We start from the raw sequence: 24,906 nt of genomic DNA, 5'->3' as shown, positions 1-24,906 counted from the left end.
CTCTTGCTATCTCTCTGTCAAATATATAAATAAAACCTTTAAAAACAAACAAACAAACAAAAACCCCAAGATCTGGGTGCTAGTTATGCATATTGGGGGTGCTGTTCATCTTAGGACCTCTCAGGGGACAGAGCTAGGGAGTAGTTTTATTCCCTATATGTATAGACCTATCTATCTTTCTATTAAATTTCTTTCTATTAAATTTCTATTAAAATTCATCTTTTTATAAAATTTCATTAGTTCATATCAATAGCTGTAATTCCAGTTCAAACCAGAGGGATCGTTCTGTTTTTTTTCGCCTTTCCATATTTGTAATTTCCTTTTTAGACTATGAGAAAGCTGGTTCCTATTATTTTTAATAGTTGTACTTATTTGATCTATCTCTCTGTATGTACCCAATCTCTTTTTTTTTTTTTTTTTTTTAAAGATTTTTTTTATTTATTTGAGACAGAGAGAATGAGAGACAGAGAGCATGAGAGGGAGGAGGGTCAGAGGGAGAAGCAGACTCCCCGCCGAGCAGGGAGCCCGATGCGGGACTCGATCCCGGGACTCCAGGATCATGACCTGAGCCGAAGGCAGTCGCTTAACCAACTGAGCCACCCAGGCGCCCTGTACCCAATCTCTTATAGCCATTGCTGCATTCCCCCTGATACCTCTCAGCCTCCCCTCCCCCAAGTAGAAACTCTTCACCGTTATCTGGCTTTGTCCCATTGTATTGGTATGCCGTCTTCTGAGGCCTGTGTCCTCATTGGCTTGGTCTCCACTACTCTGTGCCACCCGGGCCCTGTGCCACTGCCCTTTTTCCTTCATTCAGCTTTAACATCTCATGCCAGACTGCACCGGTGAGGATCTCCTCCTCACCCTCCTGAAGCTCTGAGATCCTGTGCTGTGCTGCTGCCCTCCTATATGGACATAATCCTCCTTCACCTGCTTTGGGCTCTGATACCAACTCTTGGCCATCATGACCAGTCTCACTTAATGGCTGTTGGACTGAATTATTTGTGAAGGGGTGTCACATTGTCTTTTGAGAGACGATGAAGTTTTTTTGGATATTTGTTTAGAATTAAAAGCACTTTATAGGAAGGAAAAAAAACCCAGGTAACTTGAAAATTTTACCTTTTAGGCAGTGATTGGTAGAGTTCTAGGATTCCTTCTTTGGCTAACATTTAACATAAAATAACACTATTGAATTTATAATTATTTGAATCTTAATGTACATTGGTTAATGAGCTGTTCCTGACTGAGGAAATTAGAAAACAAGTAGTAATTTACATCTACAAAATAATATTCATTTTTCTTCTAGCTCTTCCACCAAAGCCACCTAAGCCAATGACTTCAGCCGTTACAAATGGAATGAAGGACAGTTCTGTTTCTCTTCAGGATGCAGAATGGTACTGGGGGGATATTTCAAGGTAACTAGAATGCTACTATAATTCAATGCAGTTTAGAAACAAATCATTTTTGAGAAGTGCCCTACTAGTTGTCATTTAAAGATTACCATTTTAAAAATTGTGAGAATGCTTCAAAAGTTTCTAAATGCTGTCCTTCAACAAGAAAATGACAAGAAAATCTTTAAATTACAGGTGTGATTATTTTAATTCTGTATTAAGGATAGATTTCTGAATAAATGAAACAAAAGATTTAGGATAGCTACATGTGTTTTTCTATAAAAGATACTTCATTTTCTTTACCTTTCTGTGTCTAAGGCAATGGTTCCACAATCTTTGCATGCACAAGAATCAATTGGGGTGTGGCCCAGGAACCTGCATTTAACCTCCCTAGGTGATTTTGATGCACTCTTCACATGCCTCATTTTGAGAAACGGGACTCTAGAGCAGTAGAATGCTTTTTAGGTAAAATGTGGTTTTGGGAAATGTTGAACCTAGAGAAGGGAAAACATATATATTGAATTTGAATATTCAAATTTCTTGTTTTTCTTGAATTTTGTTTTAAAAAAGACCTATCCATTTCTGTCAAATTGAGTTCAAGGTTGATGCTGTATTTTTCAATATGCTTGTGTTTCTCTTTCTCTTGTCTGTTCTCTTCAACTACCAAAGTGGTACTCATTTCTTTTTTTTTTTTTCCTTTGTTACCATTTTAACCATCTTTAAATGTACAGTTCGGTGGCATTAAGTACATTCACAGTATTGTTCAACCATCACCATCATCCATCTCTGGAACTATTTCATCTTCCCCAAAGCGAAACTTTGTACTCATTAAACACTAACTGCCTTTTCCTCCTATTCTCCCCAGCCCTGGAAAACCACCATCCTGCTTTCTGTTTCTATGAATTTGACCACTCTAGGTACCTCACATAAGTGGAATCATACAATATTTATCCTTTTGTGACTGGCATATTTCACTTAGCACAATGTCTTCAAGGTTCATCCATGTTGTAGCATGTATCAGAATTTCCTTCCTCTTTAAGGTTGAATAATATTCCATTATGTGTATATACCACATTTTTATTTATTCATTCATCTGGACATTTGGCTTTGAACATTTGGATTGTTTACAGCTTTTGGCTATTGTGAATAATGCTGCCATGAACACTGGTGTAGAAATGTTTATTCAAGTCCCTGCTTTTATTTTTTTCATTTTTATTTGTTATTTTTTAAAGGGTGGAGGGGCAGAGGGAGAGAGAGAATCTTAAGTAGGCCCCCCCCCACAACGCGGAGCCCATATGGGCCTTGATCTCACAACTCTGAGATCATGACCTGAGCTGAAATCAAGAGTTGGCTGCTTAGCCGACTGAGCCACCCAGGTGCCCCTCAAGTCCCTGCTTTTAGTTCTTTGGGGTGCATACCCTGAAGTGGAATTTCTAAGTCATATGGTAATTCTATGTTTAAGTTTTTGAAGGAGACTTAATATATTTTATATTAAAATGGATCAGAAAATTTTTGTTATAATTGTACAATAAAAGGATCTATTATATTTAAATACCATTTAAATTTATATTCTAAGACCTTGTGGGTCTATAACTCAAGAGTCTTCTGTGCCCTGCCATATCCTGAGTGTTCTAGTGTTTTTTCTTAAAGTCCTAAACCAACTCTGCAGGAGGACTTTATCATCAGTATAAATTCAAATTGGAGAAGATTATATTGAAAGGTTGTGAACTTAGTGAATTCCCCCCCCCCACCATCAGACACAGCTGCCACTGTTGCTTAAACACAACCTTCTTTCTAAACAGCTGCTGGTTTTTCCTGAAACCCTACAAGTTTAGACTTGCCTAAGGAAGCCCTAAAGGCTTAATGGAAATACTATCCCCTACAGACGGGTTGAAATCTGGAAGAGTTTAAAAAGCAAATAGCCAGCCCTTCCTTAGATTGCATAATACTGAAAATCAAAACAGAAAGATCATATCTAGGGGGAGGAATTAAATGACCTCTGAAGGCCCCCATAATTCTATGACCTTAGACATACTCACCTCCTAACTAGCCTTAGTAATATTTGAAGAGAATAATTGATGATTAATTTTTTTTCATTTTTCCTGTAATTCTATTTTTCAGGGAGGAGGTAAATGACAAATTACGGGATATGCCAGATGGTACATTCTTGGTCAGAGATGCCTCAACAAAAATGCAGGGGGATTACACTTTGACTTTGCGGTGAGTATTTTTCAGCATTTTGACTAGTGTTCTACTGTTTTTATTTCTGGGTATACAGAGATTTTTGTATTTATTTAAATGATTACACATTTAAAAATATTTTTACTTAATTTAGATACACAATTTTTAGTTGTTTGGCTATCTGTCCTTTCTCCATACGTTAAATATTTAAATGTCTTATATAAAGATGGCAACAATTTTAATTTTTATGTAGGAATAAAATCCCTAAAAGTAAGTTATGAAGTAAGAATTATACTGTTGACCTTGTGCAAGAAGTAGAAGTCATGGGCACAGCCTGAGGTTATTAATGATATGTTGGGAATCCACCCCTCTAATAACCCTATTACTTTCCTCAATGCAGACTTCAGAGAGTAAAACTTAGCATAGTTTAGGCTGATGAGGATATGTAGAAGATAAAGCAATTCTTAGCCTCTATCATGCCATCCATGTAGAATGGATGTAGAATCCATATTAGAATTTCCTAAGTGGTGGTGGATGTATCACCTTTTATATTTACGAAGATGGGACATATATTTTAAAAGATTAGTAAAACTGCATCAGATATTTTTACATTTAATTTTAACAATTAAAATAGCCTAATTATAATAAAGTACTGTGATTTTTAAAAAAGGGACTATCTAAAGAAAAATATAATGAAAGCAGCAGCGATAACAACTCCCTTGTACTACACATTTTACACGCAATATCTTATTATTCCTCACAACAACCTTTGAGGTAGGTATTATTAATATTTGCATTTTATAGACAAGGCAGCTGAAGCTTAACCTGGTTAAGAAACTTTCCTAAAGACCTATAGCTAGTAAATGGCAGAGGATATGTTCAGATCCAGATTTATCTGACTCTTTTCTGCCTTTCTGCCTACTATCTTTAGGAAAAATCATTTATTTTATGCTAGAAATTTGGAGTTTCTGGTAAAGACATTATAAGAAGTTAATACCTTGGAACTTTAGTTGTGTTGAGGAATAATCAAAGTTCTGTAATGATTCATTTGACTCAATTTTCTCCCCCCTGCTCCAGTCAGGCTTCTTTCTGTCCTTACCACTCTTACAAGGACTGCTAAACCAATGACCACTTCCCTCTTCTTACCTCACCTGACCTCTTAGCAGCATTAGTCATAGGCACTTCTTCCTAGAAACAGTTTATTGTCTTGGCTGTTGTGACATCACACTCTTCTGATTTTCTTCCTAACTCTAGGCCAGCCATTCCTTTGCTCAATATCTAAATGTTAAGTGTTCCAAGCTTGGAGTTGGGCCTCCTTCTCTTCTCTGTATTGGTTCTCCCAAGGTGAGCTTATCCAGTTCCACGGCTTTAATATACAATTACATGGTGATGATCCATAAACCCCATCTCCAGCTCTGACCTCCAGAACTCTACATGCATATATCCACTTCCTACTTGATTTTGCCACTTAGATAACTAGGGGACATATTAATTTGAACATGGTCAAAGAAGAATTCTTGATTTCTAACCCAACTCCTCCTACCCAAACTGTTTCTCTTCTATTTACTTTTTTTTTCTTCAGAAATAGAACCACCATCTCTATAGTACTCATGTTACAGCTCTTTTTTCCCCTCTCTTTTCCCTCATCTTCACATCCAAATCCATCATTAAACAAGTCCTGCCAACTTTACCTCCAAATCTATATTTGTAATCTCATTATACTTCTCTACCACCCAACAGTAAGCCACCATCATCTTGCTTGATCTTTTGCAGTCATTTCCTGACAGGCCTGTCAACATCTTACAATTTCTAACCTTCCCCACCCCTGCTGACCATTTTCTGCACAGAAACTAGAGTGATCATTTTAAGGTATGAGTCTGATTACTCTTTTGCTTAAAATTCTTTTAAGAGTTTCCCTACTGCACTTAAGGTAAAGAATTTGGATTTTATTCTAACTTATCTATTTGACCTGGACTTGGTCTACTTCTTATACTTCATTTCTTCCCTCTTCCCTCCCCCCACTACCTTCAACCTCACTAGCCTTTTAGTACCTCAGGCAAGTGAGCCTTATTCCTGTCTCAGGGCCTTTGCAACAGGCCTTTCTGATCTTTGAATCCTTGTTTCCTTTTTGGCATTCAGATCTTTGCATAATTGCCACCTCTTCAGGGCTTCCCCAACCACTCAGTCCAAAGTAGCTATCCGAGGATATATATTGCCTCAATTTAATTTTCTGTATGGGCTACTTCTGTATCTTCTCCTTTTCCACCTTGTAGGTCTCACCCCACTAGAATTTAAGTTCTCTGCTATTGGGGACTTTGTTTAATCATTGTTACATTTCCAGACTCCAGTGTGTGATAATGGATAGGCATTAGACAATGGATGCCTAATAAATATTTATTAACAGAATGAATGCCCTCATTTATCTGAAAAATGGTTTTGTGTGTTTTTTTTTAAAGATTTTATTTATTTATTTATTTATTTATTTGACGGAGAGAGAGAGAGACACAGCGAGAGAGGGAACACAAGCAGGGGGAGTGGGAGAGGGAGAAGCAGGCTTCCCGCCGAGCGGGGAGCCCGATGCGGGGCTCGATCCCAGGACCCTGGGATCATGACCTGAGCGGAAGGCAGACACTTAGCCGACTGAGCCACCCAGGCACCCCTGAAAAATCCCATACTAAGGCATTATTTTATGATGGCTAGATTCCTAAATGCAACTAACTAAAAGCAACAATTTTTGTATCTTGGGATGAGGAAAAGAGCCTGCAAAAGTTCCATTATTTACCTGAAGTTGCAGCGCTGTTCAGGAACAAAGGCTGGCAAGGGGTCCCACTCACAGCCACCATGAGAATTTTTCTGCTAGAGACCTACAGCTGGAAGGGATCTTTAATACTAGCTCATTCAACTGGGTTTCTGCAGATGTTGGAACTCCCTGCATAACATTTTTCGGAGTCATTGAACTTCCATGTTATCTTTCAGTCAGTGGGAGCTAGCATCTTCCTTTTGAGGCAGCCCATTTTATTGTTGGGCAGCTTTAAAGTTTAAAGGGTTATCTTTGTGCTGGATATTATGGTAGGACCAGGAATAAGGACATGAATAAGATATAGTTTTACCCTCAAGAGTTCATAATCTCAGTATGTAATGGTGGAATAGGAGAGATACATATATACTATACCTTAATGCATTGTAGTGTCATATTAGCGTTCTCCCCATTCACCCCTTCCCCTAACTCCTGGTAACCATTGTTTTACTTTCTGTCTTTGTGAATTTGATTATTTTAAGTATCTCATATAAGTGGAATCATACAATATTTATCCTTTTGTGTCTGGCTTATTTTATATAAAGTAATGTTTTTAAGGTTCATCCGTGTTGTAGCATGTCAGACTTCTCTTCCTTTTTAGGGCTGAATAGTATTCTATTACATATGTATACATTTTGTTTATCCATTGGTCAATGGACATTGGCAAGAATATTTTAAAGTTTTTGTGCATCTAGCAAAAGGTCTGACATGTAGGTACTCAGTAACTATTTGAAAGGAAAAAATAAATGAGAGAAAGACAAAGAAAAGTTTTCTCAGAGGGAATGACAGTTTAGCTGGGCCTTGATAGATTTTGTTAGGCAGAAAAGTGATGGTCGGGGCACCTGGATGGCTCAGTCGTTAAGCGTCTGGCTTCGGCTCAGGTCATGATCCCAGGGTCCTGGGATCGAGCCCCGCATCAGGCTCCCTGCTCCGTTTCTCCCTCTCCCACTTCCCCTGCTTGTGTTCCCTGTCTCGCTATCTCTCTCTCTGTCAAATAAATAAATAAAATCTTAAAAAAAAAAAAAAGGAAAGAAAGAAAAGTGATGATCTTACTAGGGTTTAGTAAATACTCATAGCTCAGTACTAGTTACTCCGCAGAAGATCTGACAAAGAGTTAACATTTTTGTCTCAAAGAAGCCATAGTCTGGTGAAGGCAACAGGAATAAGAAAACTGCCTTGAATTAAACCAAAATAATAGAAGTTCAAACTGTGCTCTGGGGGCTGAAAGGAAGGAAAGAGATAGCTTGTTGAGAGGATATAGAAAGCTGCCCTTCATGAAAAAAATTGCATTGCCATGTATCTGGAAGAAGGGGATAGGTTTGGCCATGTCGAAAGAGGGAAGGGAGGTTGCAGGATTAGGTAACAAGAGGAACAGAGATATGGAGGTGAGAAACTATTGTGCCCTGTTCTCTGAGCAGCAGTCCCATTTGGCTAGAGGGTTAAGTCCACAAGAGGAACAAGTGATAGGGGATGGAGGGTTGGAAAAGGGTCATGTTAAGGAGGGCCTTGAATTCTAAAATGTGGAGTTTGCATTTAATATTATAGGTAGGCAGAGGAAACCATTGCATTTTTTCAGCAGGGAAGCATATGATCAGACTCTATTTGAATAGAAAGAATAAAAGAGGATAGATACTAGTAAAAGGTTAGAATATCATGAATCATTGGGGTGCTTGGCTGGCTCAGTGGGTAGAGCATGCTACTCTTGATCTCAGGGTCATGAGTCAAGCCCCGCTTTGGGCGTAGAGCTTACTTAAAAAAAGAAAATTTAAAAACATAGAATATTATGAATTGAGAGGTAATGGTGATCCAGAATAGAATTTATTCTTTAATCATTTAATATTTATGGAGTGCCCACAATGTTCTAGGTACTATTCTAGGAAAAGGAAATGATGAACAAGCTGAACATGGTCTCCTGTCTATAGTGTTTATATTTGGAGGTGGAGATAGGAGTAGAGGAGAGGAAGACACAATAAACACATAAAAAATAACTTCACAGTATATGAAATGCTACATAGGAAATATACCTGATTATGTGATAGGGATATAGGGAAAGGGAATTTAAGATAATTTTGAGAAGGAGGTCTTCTGTGAGGAAATGACCTCTGAAAACTGAAGGATATGTAAGAACCAGCCAGAAAAGTGTTCCAGGAAGACGAACAGAAAATGCCAAGACACTGATTTTGGAAAGATTTGGTGGATCCAGTGAATACAAAGACTGCTGTGGCTGGCTTATAGTGTGAACCACAGAGTGGTAGGAGATGAACTTGAATGTGGGAAGGAGGCAGATGCATAGAGCCTAATGAGCCATGGTAAGGGATTTGAATTTTATTTCTAAGTGGAAAAAAAAAACAACTCACAAAAACCACCACCAAGAAAGCGTTTTAAGCAGGGAAATGAAATGATGGAAAGGTGGAATACACTATTAGCCAGGATAGCAGATCTAGGAAAGGAGTTGAGGAGTCAAAGTAAGAGGCAAAAGACAGCTAAGAGCACAAGGGATTTAATAATAGAGTAGGTATGAGGTTGAGGGGAGAGTTAAAGATGACTGGTTTGAGCCTGCTGGGCTTAGAATGAATGTGCCATTTATAGTAATAGGCAAGCCAGGAACAGTTGTTTTATAGAGAACAGGGGAAAGATGTTGATTTTTACCTGCTCCAGAACTTCCAGGTAAAAATATATCTAGAATATAGCTAGAAATGCAGATTTAATGCTTTGAGGAGAGCATAAAACTGGAAAAAGATTCAGATACCATCTACATAGAGTAAATGGAATTTTGAGGAAAGCGTATATAGAGGGAAGAAAAGGTAGAGGCTGAAGACAAATATTTTTAGGGACTGGCTGTGTTTAGCAGCGGGAAGGAGCAGAGGAAGAATAGTCTAAGAGTTTGAGAAAAGTGTAATGTCATAGAAGTCATGGGAGGACAAAATATTAAAAACAAATGGTGGGGGGAAGAAGGAAGGGAAAGTAGAAATCTCAGCACTGCAAAGAATCTGAGCCTGGGGTAGAGGGAGGAGGCAGGCAGAGTCTGAATCAAGTAAAAGTTGTTGGTGACCCTCAGGGTGCCTGGGTGGCTCAGTCAGTTAAGTGTCTGACTCTTGATTTTGGCTCAGGTCATGATCTCAGGGTTGTGAGGTTGGGCTCCGTGCTTGGCATGGAGCCTGCTTCAGATTCTCTCCCGGGACGCGTGGGTGGCTCAATTGGTTAGTCGTCTGCTTTCGGCTCAGGTCATGATCCCAGGGTCCTGGGATCGAGCCCAGAGTTGGGCTCCCTGCTTGATGGGGAGCCTGCTTGTCCCTCTCCTCCCTGCTTGTGCTCTCTCTCGCTATCCCTGTCTCTCTCTTAAATAAATAAATTAAATCTTAAAAAAAAAAAAAAAGATTCTCTCTCTTCCTTTGCCATCCCCCCTCTCACACTCGCTCTCTCCCCCCCCAAAAGAAAAAGTTGGTGACCCTCAAATGAGAGCAATGAGAGTTAAATCAGATTGTGAAGGGTAGGTGATAAGGAAATAGAAGTTTTCCAATTCAGTAACCGTTTTTTGTTTTTTTTTAAGATTTTATTTATTTGAGAGAGAGGGCACGCGTGTGAGTCAAAGGAGGAGCAGGAGAGGGACAAGCAGACTCTGTGCTGAGCTCAGAGCCTGATGTGGGGCTTGACTCCATGACCCAAGATCATGACCTGAGCTGAAACCAAGAGTTGGATGCTCAATCTACTGAGCCACCCAGGCGCCCCCAGTAACCATTTTTAAAAATAGTATTCATTGTAGAAAATCTGCACATTTAAATCTTTTTTTTAAAGATCTATTTATTTGAGAGAGAGAGAGAGAGCAGGGGTTAGGGGCAGAGAGAGTCATAAGCAGACTCTGTGCTGAGTATGGAGCCCAATGTGGGCTCGATCTCACAACCCTGAGATCACAACCTGAGCCGAACCAAGAGTCAGGTGCTTAACCAACTGTGCCACCCAGGTGCCCCTGGATAATTAAATCTTTAGGAATCTGCTATATGCCAGGCAAAAGGCCAGGTTATAGGATATGAGAAGGAATAGCATGATTCTTCTGTTTAAGAAGAGTACAGTGAGGGAGAGAGACATATAATTGAAAATTCACCATTCTTGGGGCACCTGGGTGGCTCAGTCAGTTAAGTGTCTGCCTTCAGCTCAGGTCATGATCCTGGAGTCCTGGGAGTCCCAGGATTGAGCCCTGCATCAAGGCTCCCTGATGGGGAGTTTGCTTCTCCTCCGCCCCTCACCTCACTGGTGCTCTTTCTCTCATTCTCTCTCAAATAAATAAAATAAAATAAATCTTTAAAAAATTCACAATTTTTTAGTTCTTTCATGTCTTCACTTCCCTCCTTCTCTGCTTAGAGTCCATGATCTATTATTAAAATTAGTCTTGTGAATATATCCTCAGTAAACTTGTTCCTCTTTTCCTACACTGTAGTCATCCAACTCTATTCCAACACTTGTTAAATTAAATTCTGTATCTGTTTCTTGCCTGTACCTGGGTAGCTAAATGTGGAGAAGAATACACTGAGCTCACTGGTGACTACTGATCTTAAGTGGGCCTTTAGTATAGTTCAGCTAAATTTCTGCATTTCTGCAATTGGCTTGCTCTCCCACTTTCCAAGATGACAATTTCATGTGTTCTTTTTTTTTTTTTCCCTTCAAATCAGCAACTCATCTCCCCGCTTCTAACTAAAGAAATTGCTTCCTGGAGCGCCTAGGCGGCTCAGTTAAGCGTCTGCCTTCGGCTCAGGTCATGATCTCAGGGTCCTGGGCTCAAGCCCCGCATCAGGCTCTCTGCTCAGCAGGGAGTCTGCTTCTCCCTCTCACTCTCCCTCTGTGCTCTCTCTCTCTCAAATAAATAAATAAAATCTTAAAAAAAAAAAAAAAGAAATTGCTTCCTGTTTCACTGGTAACTTTGAGGTAGTCAGAAGATATCTAACTCCCTCATGGTCCTGTTGCCACAGCCATCAACATATATACACCTGGATGTGAATACCCTCTTCCTCCTGTTCCAGTGGATAGACTGTTCAAGTTTTTGTCTAGGATCCACATCATTACTTGTGGGCTAAATCCCATCCCTCTATTCTGTTCAAGGACATAACCCTAGTAATTGTCCTTTTTCTTTGGCGATCAGTAGTTTTTGTCTCTCTACTGAGCCATTCTTGTCAGCATATAAATATGTGATACTATCTCCCATTTAAGAATAATAAAGAGGGGCGCCTGGGTGGCTCACTCGGTTAAGCGTCTGCCTTCAGTTCAGGTCATGATCCCGGGGTCCTGGGATCGAGCCCCGTGTCGGGCTCCCTGCTCAGTGGGGAGCCTGCTTCTCCCTCTCCCACTCCCCCTGCTTGTGCTCTTGCTCTGTCAAATAAATAAATGAAATCTTAAAAAAAAAGAATAATAAAGAAAGAAAATTCCCTTGAGCCTATATCTCTTTCCAGCTACTTCCCTATTTCTCTGCTCCCTATTTACAGCAATACTCCTCAAGACAGTTGTTGTAGGCATTTCTTTTTTGTCTTCTTTCATTCTCTAATCCATTACAGTCCGCTGAAACTATTTTGTCACGATCACTTAGTGATCTGTGCTTCACCAAGCCCCGAGATCATTTATCTGGTTGATCATTGCTTTCTCAAAAATACACCATGCTTGGGGCACCTGGGTGGCTCAGTCATTAAGTGTCGGCCTTTGGCTCAGGTCATGATCCAGGGTCCTGGGATCAAGCCCCACATCAGCTTTCTTGCTCAGCAGGGAAGCCTGCTTCTCCCTTTCCCACTCCTCCTGCTTGTGTTCCTGCTCTCACTGCCTCTCTCTCTGTCAAATAAATAAAATCTTTTTTTTAAAAAAAATATACCATGCTCTTAGTTCTCTTTTAACTTTATTAATTGCTCTCTCTTGGTTTCCTTTGCTGGTTCTTCCTCATTTTCCTAACTGCTAAACATTGGTGAACCCCAGGACTTAGACCTTGGACCTCTGCTTTTTTCAGCTATGCTCATTTCAAGTAATATCTATAGGCTGACAGCTCCTGAACTTTAGATTCTTCAAGTAGACTGCTGGATCATCTACTCTCAGATGTTCACTAGGCATCTCAGACTTAACATGTCTAAAAACAAAATATTTTCCCCCTTTAAACATGTTCTTTTTATATAGCCTTCTTCATTTCAATAAAAATTCCATTCTTCTAATTGCTTAAAGTGAAAAACTTGAAATCATCTTTATGTTGTCTTTCTCTTATACCCATCCATGTCCATGTCCATGTCATCGACATGTCTTGTCAGCTCTCTCTTCAGAATATATTCAGAATCCCACCATTTCTCACTACCTCCTCTGCTACTATCCTTTTTCAGGATGCCATCATCTCTTGCCTAGATTATTTAAAAAGTCTCCCAGCTGATTTTTCTACTTCTACCCCTGCTCACTTTGACCGGTTTCTTCTTAACCCAGCAGTTAGAGTGAGCCTTTTAAAATACATGATAGATGATATTATTCTGCTCAGAATCCTCCTGTGTCTCCCCATCTTACTCAGTAAAAGCCAAAGCTTACAGACTGTTACATGATCTGAGCTCCTTTTACAGCTCCTCTCTCCTACTAGTATTCTCCCTTTGGCTCATTCAGCCCCAGCATCACTGGCCTTCTTGCTGTTCTTTGAACATGCCAACCATGCTTTTACTTCAGGGGCTTTGTTCTTGCTGTTCCTCTGCCTGAAAACCTTTCCCCCTAGGTATCTGCTGTGTTAGTTCCCTCACTTCATTTAAGACTGCTTAAATGTCACCTGAATAGAGTGGTTTTCCTTGTGCAACATGTAAAATAGCAAACCCTCTGCCCCCAGAACTATCTCTTTCCTTTATTCTGCTTTATTTTTTTCCATAGGACCTATTACCATTTGATATATCTAGTTGTTTGTTGTTATGTTTTATCATAAACTAAGTCTGGCTTGTTCATTCCTATGTGCACCGTACCTCATACAGTTCCTGGCACATAGTAGATATTCAAAATAAAGTTTTTTGGGTTTTGTTTTGTTTTAGAGTGGGGAGGGGCAGAGGGAGAGGGAGAGAGAATCTTAACCAGGCTCCATACTCAGCGTGGAGCCGGATGCGGGGCTCAGTCTCACCACCCTGAGATCATGACCTGAGCTGAAATCAAGTCAGATGCTTTACCAACTGAGCTGCCTAGGCACCCCAAATAAAGTTTTTTTGAATGAATGAGTGCCTTTTAACTTTTCTGTAGCAGAGAGACCAGCTTGCATTTATTGTGAGTGTATGTATGGGTGTACCTACCTATAGTAACTACATGTGATTAGGTGGTTCTTCTAATGTACATTTTATAGGAATAGTTCTTCATTCATCTAAATACTGACTTTCTATAAGCATTATTAAATCATTCCATATATACAAAGCTATTGTGTTTGACCTTTCACAAATTCCGGTGCCTCATTTATCATGTGTAAATAGCATGGCATAAAGAGATGTGGAGATGTACTTTTCCCCCCATTAAGTCTGCATGCTGTTATAAGAAGAGTTGAATGGGAATGCTGCAGTGTTTTGCTATGATAGAATGAATCAACCTGCTGTGGTTTGATTATACTATGTGGGACTTGGAAAACACTGCCATTTTAAGCTTTGGGTATAAATTATCTTTAAGGGACCATTGTATATGACTCAGTAAACAAAAGTGGTCTAAACTATTTAAGCATCAAATTACCTCATTCTAATATAAATGGCTCTTCAAAAGCTATGCTTTATAAAACAGTTGAATGACAGTTGAATCATTTACTTATTGTGATGGTCTAAATAAATAGTCATTTCCAGAATTATAAGCAAATATAAAAGACAAAATAATGTAAGGTGCTAGATTAATTACTCAGTCATAAATCATTCATGTTTATGCATTCACAATAAAACCTTGAGGGTGTTGGTGATTATGTGTGACACATGTTTATCATCCCCCTTCATACAGAGATGGTCTGCTTCTCCTCACAGACACACAACCTCGTATCTTTAGGTCCCAAAGAGATTGTCTCTGTTCTTCCTGAAAAAATATAAAAAGAATTTAAATTAGAAAATTCATTCAGAAGATAAACAAAAGATATAATTTACTTCTGTTTTAGTTATTTTTCTTAAGTGACTATTTTTGTTAAATTTGTTGATACTGACTGCTGGTTAGGTATATTTGCCTTTAGTAACCAAGATATTTTATAGACAAATGAAATAGTTGTAAAAATAATAAGATATTGTATATACTTTTATGTAATTATATATGCCTTTTCACCTGTTCCAATCTGATTAACCTAGTAAAACTTATTACGAGACACTATACTTTTTTATCTCCATATGAAAGTAGTACTTTGATAGAATTTGGGGGAAGAAAATCTACAGTTGCTGTCTTGTTCACAGGAAGGGAGGCAATAATAAGTTAATAAAGATCTATCATCGAGATGGTAAATACGGCTTTTCTGATCCTCTGACATTTAATTCTGTGGTGGAGCTCATTAACCACTATCATCATGAATCTCTTGCTCAGTACAATCCCAAACTTGATGTGAAGCTAATGTACCCAGTGTCCAGATACCAACAGGTATGATTATAGAAGTTTCTTTTTTTTTTAAGATTATTTATTTATTTGAGAGAGAGAGAGAATTAGCAGGGGGGGGTGGAGCAGAGGGAGAGGGAGAAGCAGACTCCCCACTGAGCAGGGAGCCCGATGTGGGGCTCGATCCCAGGACTCCAAGATCATGACCTGAGCCAAAGTCAGATGCTTAACCGACTGAGCCACCCTCATGCCCCTATAGAAGTCCTTGATAGCTATTCAGCAAGTCATTTTTAACATCGTTTCATTTTAATTTACCAGGCTTAGCAGTTAAAAAAAAAAATCTAGTCATTTTAAATTTCCTACTTAAGATTTAAGATATTTTTGGAGCTTATTTTGTGACTACTAGTCCTTAACAACTTGTTGCATGTAGTTATTAACTTTATATAAAAATACTTCTGTTTCTGTTTCCTATTTATACTTCATTTCTTAATTTTTCAAGTATTAATTATTTTGATGTGATCTAAAGGCTGAGTGTTAACAAAAGGATTTAGTGCTTTTGCATGCTTACTATTAATACAGTGGCTTAAACTTACAGTAGAAATGCAATTTAAAAATAAATAGATGTGGAAAAATTCATGTGTCAGAATTGTTAACATTCTTTATTTCTTTTGTTTAACTGTACAGGATCAGTTGGTAAAAGAAGACAACATTGATGCAGTTGGTAAAAAACTGCAAGAGTACCACTCTCAGTATCAGGAAAAGAGTAAAGAGTATGACAGGCTATATGAGGAATATACCAGAACATCCCAGGTTAGTAAATATTTGTTGTTTAGGCCAGTAAGTATGCAATGCTACAGTTACATCAGATTTTCTATAATTCACCTGACAGTCCTTAACTGTCTTAATATCTTGAACAACCTTTTTGAGACTGTGATGATACAAATTCTTCTCCCATTCATAAATCACTTTTTTATTGGCTAAGGTATAATTTTTTTCAGTTAGTATTAACTAGGATAAGGTTTGACTGCAAATGACAAAAAATAACAATAGCAAAGGCTTCAGATAGAAATTTTTCTTTCATGTATAGGCGCAGTACCAGGGATATTGTGTCAACTACACAGTCATTAGGGCTTAGGGTTCTTTTTTTGATGCTTTGCTATCTGTAGAAGTTGGCTTACTCCAATATCAGCCATCACAACAATATTCTAGCAAACAAGATAGAAGAATAAGAAGGAAAGTTTCCTTTTTTTTTTTTTTTTGCAAGTTTCCTGTTTTTAAGGCTACTTCCTAGATGAAGTACACACTGCATCTACTTTCATCCCCCTGGTAAGACATGGCTGCAGATTACAACTAGCGGCAGGGAGGCTAAGAAAGCTAATTCTTATTTGGTCAGGTATACTCAACTAACATTTGAGAGTTTACTGAGGAAGAAGGAATTAATGGGAATTATGAGACCACTAGTAGTCTTAACCACAGTTTTTAGATCATAAATCTTTTTTTTTTTTTTTAAGATTTTATTTATTTATTTGACAGAGAGAGACACAGCGGGAGAGGGAACACAAGCAGGGGGAGTGGGAGAAGGAGAAGCAGGCTTCCTGTGGAGCAGGGAGCCCGATGCGGGGCTCGATCCCAGGACCCTGGGATCACGACTTGAGCTGAAGGCAGATGCTTAACGACTGAGCCACCCAGGCGCCCCCATAAATCTTTTTTTTTAAAGATTTTATTTATTAGAGAGAGAGAGAGAGAGCAAGTACAAGCAGGAGGAGGGGCAGAGAGAGAGGGAGAAGCAGACTCTCCTGCTGAGGAGGGAGCCCAACGTGAGGCTTGATCCCAGGACCCTGGGATTATGATCTGAGCTGAAGGCAGACGCTTAACCAACGCCAGCCAGGTACCCCAAGATCGTAAATCTTAATAATCAATAATATTTCTTTTATCATATGTATGCGATAGAACAAAATTCTGAAGAATACTCTAGTTCTCTTCCTAGAACTTGTTTTCTTAGTTCTTTTCCTAGAACTACTTTTTAATTTTTATTTATTTATTTATTTATTTATTTTTAAAGAAGATTTTATTTATTTATTTGACAGACACAGCGAGAGAGGGAACACAAGCAGGGGGAGTGGAAGAGGGAGAAGCAGGCTCCCTGCAGAGCAGGGAGCCTGATGTGGGACTTGATCCCAGGACCCTGGGATCATGACCTGAGCTGAAGGCAGTCGCTTAACCGACTGAGCCACCCAGGCGCCCTAGAACTACTTTTTTAAAAAAATATATTTTATTTATTTGAGAGAGAGTGGGAGAGAGAGTGAGCACAAGAAGGGGGAGGGGCAGAGAGAGACGCAGATTCCCCACTGAGCAGAGAGCCCTTGGGCTAGATCCCAGGACTCAGGGATCATGACCTGAGCCAAAGGCAGACACTTAACCAACTGAGCCACACAGGCACCCCTCCTAGAACTACTCTGATTCTTTTCTAGTTACACTTGAATTGGTTTAATTTGCCCTGAGTCATTACCTAATATATAAAAGGTGCTGGGAATTTTTATGAAGGTGCAGGTCTTCAGGGAAGTTTATCCATTGCAATATTTGGGTCAGTAGTGGCCTAAGAAAATATGTCTAACTGGGTTTCTTATCCACATTCTTTTGATTATTTATTTATTTTAGGATTGTTTTTTTATTTTGGAGAGAGATTATTTATTTTAGAGAGAGAGAAAGTGAGTGAGGGTCCACATGCTCAGGGTGAGTGGCGGGGGGGGTGAGGGGGAGTGAGGAGCAGAGGAAGAGGGACAAGCAGATTCTGTGCTCAGCCATTGCAGGGCTCAGTCTCACCAGCCTGAGATCATGACCTGAGCTGAAATCAAGAGTCACATGCTTAACCGACTGAGCCACCTGGGCTCCCCTTTTTTGCACATTCTTTTGAAACACGGGTTATTACTTTGAACATCAAATAACTTATAGAAGCATTAGTCTGTGTTGATTAGTCCATGTTATGGTAGCATTAGTCCATTCTACGAAATTCGTATTGAATTCTCAGTGCCATAATAACTTGGCTGAATCCTTTATTGGACATAAGAGTAATGGATTTTTTCTAGTGTTTTCTGTTGTTTGTTATTATTACTGCTTTTTATTATTTCCTTTTTTTTTTTGCTTTCAATTTATTTTTATTTTTATTTTTTTTAAAGATTTTATTTATTTATTTGACAGAGGGAGACACAGCGAGAGAGGGAACACAAGCAGGGGGAGTGGGAGAGGGAGAAGCAGGCTTCCTGCGGAGCAGGGAGCCCGAGGCAGGGCTCGATCCCAGGACCCTGGGATCGTGACCTGAGCTGAAGGCAGATGCTTAACGACTGAGCCACCCAGGCACCCCTGCTTTCAATTTAATTTGCTTTTCTTTTACTATCTTAAGGTGAAAATTTTGTTCATTGGCTTTAAAACTTTCTTATTTTCTAAAATAAGCATTTAAAGCTATAAATTTTCTTCTAAGCACTGCTATAGGTACATCCTACAAATTTTGTTATACTATTATTTTCCTATTTCAGTTTTAAATATTTTCTAATTTCTCTTGTGATTTCTTCTTTGACCATATGTTCTTTAATTTCTAAATATTTGGGGCTTCTCTGGATACTATGTTATTTCTAGTTTAATTTTTTTGTAGTCAGTGAACATAATTCATTAAGGTTGCCATCATTTGAAATTTATTGACTTATGACCTAGTACATGCCTTATCTTAGTTAACTTGCACACTGACAAAGACTAATAATGTTGTTGGTATAGTGCTCTTTCAGTTGTTAGTATAGTCCTCTATAAATATCAATTAGGTCAAAGTGATTTATGGTGTCATTCAGATATTCTATATCTTTACTGATTTTTTTTTTTACTAGTACTGTCAGTTAATTAGGAGTCTTAAAGTCTCTAGTTACCATTGTAGATTTGTCTATTTCTCTTTTTAGTTCTGTTAGCTTCTGCTTTATATGTATTGTAATTCTTTTAAGAGCTTACACATTAATAGTAAATTTACTCCTTTATAACATGAAATACTCCTCAGAGCGCCTGGGTGGCTCAATTGGTTGAGCGCTGGACTCTTGATTTCAGCTCAGGTCATGATCTCAGAGTCGTGGGATCGAGCCCCTCCTCCTCCACACTGAGTTGGCTTGAGATTCTGTCTCTCCCTCTCACTCTGCCCCTCACTCCTCTCTCACACACGTTCTCCCTCTTTCTCTCAAATAAATAAATAAATCTTTTTTAAAAATATGAAATAGTTTTCTTTATATCTGGTAATCTTCCTGGTCTTGAAGTCTACTTTTTCTAATATATCCCCATTAGCTTTTATACAATTATTATTTGCATGATATATTTTTTCTGTCCTTTTACTTATTTTCTGTCCTTTTACTTTCAGTGTATTTGTGCCTTTATAGTTAAAGTGCATTTCTTTTTTTTTTAACCTTTTTTTTTTTTTAAGATTTTATTTATTTATTTGACAGAGAGAGACATAGCGAGAGAGGGAACACAAGTAGGGGGAGTAGGAGAGGGAGAAGCAGGCTTCCCGCGGAGCAGGGAGCCCGACGCGGGGCTCGATCCCAGGACCCTGGGATCACGACCTGAGCCGAAGGCAGACGCTTAACGACTGAGCCACCCAGGCGCCCCATAAAGTGCATTTCTTATAGATAATAATATATAGTTGGGTCTGGCTTTTTAAACAATCCAGCCTAACAATCTCTGCCTTTTAACTGGAGTGTGTAATCTATTTGTATGTCTTGTAATTATTGATATGGTTGGGTTTATATTTACTTTTTTGCTATTTGTTTTCTTTTTGCTTCATCTGTTTTTGTTCCTCAGCAACTTTTTCATGGTTGTCTTTTGCGTCAAATGTTTTTTAGTATTGCGTTTTGATTCCTCATCTGGCCTTTTAGTTATGTCTGTCTCCTTTTTTGTTTTCCTATAGGAAGTTGCTCTAAAGATTACAACATGCATTCTTTCCAATTTTAGTATATGTGCTGCCAAAGTGAGCACACAACATGCATTCTTAATCACAGTTACTTAAGTTCATACTGTACCATGTAGCATGTGAACATAATAACTGTGCTATTATATAATTCTATTTCCACCTCTTATTACTGTCATGTATTTTATATCTACATGTTAACTCCATAATTTATTGTTATAATATTTGCCTATTCTAGATACTTTATATAAATGGAATCATACAATATTTGTCCTTTGGTTACTTCACTAATATAATGTTTTCAAGGAAAATCCATGTTGTAGCATATATCAAAGTATCATTTTTTATGGCTGAATAATATTGCATTGTATGTGTATGTGACATTTTGTTTATCCATTCATTTATTGATGGACATTTGGGTCCAGTTTCTGGCTATTGTGAATTATACTGCTTATGAACATTGGTGTACAAATAACTGTTCAAGTCTCTGCTTTCATTTCTTTTAGATATATACCTAGGAGTGGAATTGCTGGATCATATAGCAGTTCTATATTTAACCTTTTGAGAAACTGCCAAACTTTTCCATACTGGCAAAACTATTTTACATTCCTACCAGCAATGCATAAAGATTCCAGGTTTTCCACATTCTCTCTAAGACTTGTTATTTTTTGTGTTTTTACTTCAATTTTTTATAGCCAGCCTAGTGGTCATGAAGTGATACTGTTTTTGTTATTATTGAGTTTTAGGTTTTTTTTTTTAAATCCCTTATCAGATACATGATTTTCAGATATTTTTCCCATTTTGTAGGTTGTCTTTTTGCTTTATTGATATCCTTTGACTTGCAAATGTTCTTAATTTTTATGAAGTCCAATTTGTTTTTTCTTTTGTTGCATATGCTTTTGGTATCATATTCATGAAGTTGTTCCAAATCCAGTGTCATAAGGATATTTTCCAATGTTTCTTGTAGGAGTTTTTTGTTTTTACTCTTAAATTTGGATCTTTGATCCATTTGGGTTAACTTTTACATGTGGTGTGTTAAGGTTCCAGCTTTATTTTTTACATGTGAAAATACATTTTCCCTGCACTGTGGTCCCAACACCATTTCTCCATTGAATGATCTAGGGATATTTGCTGAAGTGAGACATTGATCATAAGTGTGAGGGTTTATTTTGGGGCTTTCTATTGTATTCCATTGGTCTATATGTCTATCCTTATGTCAGTACCATATTTTGATTACCATAGCTTCTTAATATTGAAACCAGGAAGTGTGAGTGTTCCAAGTTTGTTCTTTTTCAAGATTGTTTCGGCTATTCTGGGTCCCTTTCAATTCCATATGAATTTGAGGTTCAGTTTTTCTATTTCTGTAAAAAATGTGGTTGGGATTTTGATAGCGATTGCATTGAAACTATATATCACTTTGGGTAGTATTATCATCTTAACAATATTAAGTCTTCCAATCCATGAACAAGGATGTCTTTCCATTTATTTATGTCTTCTTTAATTTCTTTCAGCATTTTTTTTATTATATCTTTCAGCATTTTTTTGTAGTTTCCAGTATATGAGTTTCTTACCTCCTTGGTTAGATGTATTCCTAGATATTTTATTCTTTTTAATGTTGTTGTAAATGGAATTATTTCTTTAGTTTCTCTTTCAGATTATTCATTGCTAGTGTATAGAATACAGTTGATTTTGTGTATTGATTTTGCATTCTGCAACTTTGCTGAATTTATTAGCGCTTATAGTTTTTGGTGGATTCTTTAGGGTTTTGTACCTATAAGATCATATCATTTGAGATAGTTTCACTTCTTCCGCTGCAATTTGGATGTCTTGTAATTGCTTTTCGTTGCCTAATTGCTCTGGCTAGAACTTCAGGTATTTTGTTGAATTAAAGTGGATATCATTGTCTTGTTCATGATCTTAGGTGGAAAGCTCTCCCATTTCACCATTGAGTATGATGTTAACCTTGTGTTTTTCATATATGGCAATATTAGTTTTTTATGTCTGCTGTAACAAAGAATGACAAACTGGATGGCCTAAGACAACAGAAATTTATCATCTCACTGTTCTGGGGGCTCTAAGTCCAAAATCAAGTTGTTGGTGGGGCCCTTCTCTTTGTGGAGGCTCTGGGGAAGAACCTTCATTGTTTTTCTTAGCTTCTGGTGGTTGCTGGCAGTCCTTGGCATTCTTTGGGTTGAACACATCACTCCAATTAATGCCTTCATTATCAACGATATTCTCCCTCTGTGTCTCTCTTTTCCCTTTTTATAAGGATATTAACTAATCATTGGATTAGGACCCATCCTAATCCAATGTGATCTCATCTTAATTCACAGAAGACCCTATTTCCTAATAAGGTCACATTCTAAGGTCCTGAGGATTAGGACTGATCATATCTTATGTGGGAACACAATTCAATCTATAACAATGGCCTTTATCATGTTGAAGTTTCCATTTCTAGTTTATTGTTTTTATCATGCAAGGGTATTAGATTTTGTCAAATACTTAGTCTGCATCAATTAAGATGATCTGATCATGTGGGTTTTTTCCTTCAATATATTAATGTTGTGTACTGACTGATTTTTGTATGTTGAATCACCCTTGCATTCCTGGGATAAATTCCACGTGGTAATGATGTATAGTTACAGTACTTTTAATATGCTTTTTAATATTTGCTAGTATTTAGTTGAGGATTTTGCATCTATATTCAAATGGGATGTCATTCTATAGTTTTCTTTTCTTGTAGTCTCTTGATCCAGTGTCAGTATCAGAGTAATGATGGCCTCATAGAATGAGTTAGAAAGTGTTCCCTCTTCCCTCCTCTTCTAGTTTTTGGAAGTGTGAGAAGGATTGGTGTTAATTCTTTTTTTTTTTTTTAAGATTTTATTTATTTATTTATTTATTTAAGATTTTATTTATTTATTTGAGAGAGAGAGAATGAGAGACAGAGAGCATGAGAGGGAGGAGGGTCAGAGGGAGAAGCAGACTCCCTGCCAAGCAGGTAGCCCGATGCGGGACTCGATCCCGGGACTCCAGGATCATGACCTGAGCCGAAGGCAGTCACTTAACCAACTGAGCCACCCAGGCACCCAAGATTTTATTTATTATTTGAGAGAGAGAGCGCACAAGAGGGGGTAGGGTCAGAGGGAGAAGCAGATTCCCCACTGAGCAGGGAGCCCAATGCAGGACTTGATCCTGGGACTCTAGGATCATGACCTGAGCCGAAGGCAGTCGCTTAACCTACTGAGCCACCCAGGTACCCCTTAATTCTTTTTTAAATGTTCGGTAACTTCACTAGTGAATCTATCTGGTCCTGGGCTTTTCTTTGTTGGGAAGTTTTTTTTTTTTTTTTAGAGATAATTTTTTTAAAGATTTTTATTTATTTATTTGACAGAGAGAGAAAGATAGCAAGAGTGGGAACACAAGCAAGGGGAGTGGCAGAGGGAGAAGCAGGCCTCCTGCCGAGCAGGGAGCCTGATGCGGGGCCGATCCCAGGACCCCGGGATCGTGACCTGAGCCGAAGGCAGACGCTCAACAACTGAGCCACCCAGGCGCCCCTATTGGGAAGTTTTTGATTACTATTTCAATCTCCCTATGGGGTTAGAGGTCTGACTGTCTGTCTGTCTGCTTTTATAGTCTCCATGCCCAGTGTGGAGCCCAATTCGGGGCTTGAACTCATGACCTGGAGAGAAGACCTGAGCTGAAATCAATAGTCTGATGCTTAGGGGCACCTGGGTGGCTCAGTCAGTTAAACACCTGATTCTTGATTTTGGCTCAGGCCATGATCTCTGGGTTGTGAGACTGAGCCCCGTGTCAAGCTCCACACTGGATGTGGAGCTTGCTTAAGATTCTTTCTGTCTCTCTTCCTCTGCCCCAACCCCCGCTCTCTCTCAAAAAAAAAAAAAGTTAGACACTTAACCAACTGAGCCACCCAGGCACTCCAGTGTAGGTCTATTTAGATTTTCTGTTTCTTTTTAAGTCAGTTTTGGTAATTATGTGCTTCTAGGAATTTGTCCATTTCATTTAGGTTATCCAATTTATTGGCATACAGTTTTTTATAGCATTCTCTTACAATATAAATTTCTGAAAAGTGGCTAGTATTCTCCCTTTAAACTTAGAATTTAGTAATTTGAGTCTTTTTTTTTTTTCTTAGTCTAACTAAAGGTTTTTCAATTTTGTTATCTTGTTAACTAATTTTTAGGGGTGCCTGGGTGGCTCAGTCAGTTAGGTGTCTGCCTTTGGCTCAGGTCGTGATCCCAGGGTCCTGGGATTGAGTCCCATATCTGGTTCCCTGCTCAGTGGGGAACCTACTTCTCCCTCTCCCACCCCCCTACTTGTGCTCTCGCTCTCTCTCTCTCTCTCATCAAATAAATAAATAAATAAGACTTTATCTATAAAAATATAATAATTTAAAAAAATAAAAAAATTTTTAAAAAGAACCAATTTTTAGTTTTGTCAATTTTTCTCTATTTTTCTGTTTTCTATTTCATTTATCTCTCTAATCTTTATTATTTCCTCCTGCTAGCTTTGAGTTTAGTTTGCTCTTCTTTTTCTAGTTTCTTAAGGTATACAATCAGATTATTGATGTGAGATTTTTTCTTTTTTTAAAATGTAGGTATTGACAGGGGCCCCTGGATGGCTCAGTCAGTTAAGCATCCGAGTCTTGGTTTTGGCTAAGATCATGATCTCTGGGTCATGGGATCAAGCCCCGCTTCAGGCTCCACGCTCAGTGGAAAGTCTGCTTGGGATTCTTCTCCTCTCCCTCTGCTCATGTGTGTGCTCTCTCTCTCTCCCTCTCTAAAATAAATAAAATCTTGGGGCGCCTGGATGGCTCAGTCGTTAAGCATCTGCCTTCAGCTCAGGTCATGATCCCAGGGTCCTGGGATCAAGCCCCACATCAGGCTCCCTGCTCAGTGGGAAGCCTGCTTCTCCCTCTCCCACTCTCCCTGCTAGTGTTCCTGCTTTTGCTATGTCTCTTTCTGTCAAATAAATAAATAAAATATTAAAATAAAATAAAATAAAATCTTAAAAAAAAAAGCAGGTATTGACAGCTATAAATTTCCCTTGAGCACTGCTTTTGC

The 24,906-nt window shown here is 38.5% G+C and overlaps 1 protein-coding gene across 3 annotated transcripts in view; it reads left to right on the top strand.

The window, feature by feature from the left end:
* LOC110575009 (phosphatidylinositol 3-kinase regulatory subunit gamma) overlaps window positions 1-24,906 on the top strand; it is a 121,712-nt gene that overhangs the window by 75,447 nt on the left and 21,359 nt on the right. For all 3 annotated transcript variants that reach the window (XM_021683857.1, XM_021683856.1, XM_021683855.1), the window contains 4 exons: window positions 1,304-1,412; window positions 3,510-3,608; window positions 14,757-14,937; window positions 15,577-15,702. In XM_021683857.1, coding sequence (XP_021539532.1) covers window positions 1,304-1,412; window positions 3,510-3,608; window positions 14,757-14,937; window positions 15,577-15,702 — 515 coding nt within the window. The remainder of the gene's footprint in view (window positions 1-1,303; window positions 1,413-3,509; window positions 3,609-14,756; window positions 14,938-15,576; window positions 15,703-24,906) is intronic.

This window comes from Neomonachus schauinslandi, chromosome 4 (assembly GCF_002201575.2).
Source record: "Neomonachus schauinslandi chromosome 4, ASM220157v2, whole genome shotgun sequence".
Classification (NCBI taxonomy): domain Eukaryota; kingdom Metazoa; phylum Chordata; class Mammalia; order Carnivora; family Phocidae; genus Neomonachus; species Neomonachus schauinslandi.
This window is presented reverse-complemented; position numbering and strand designations above follow the sequence as displayed.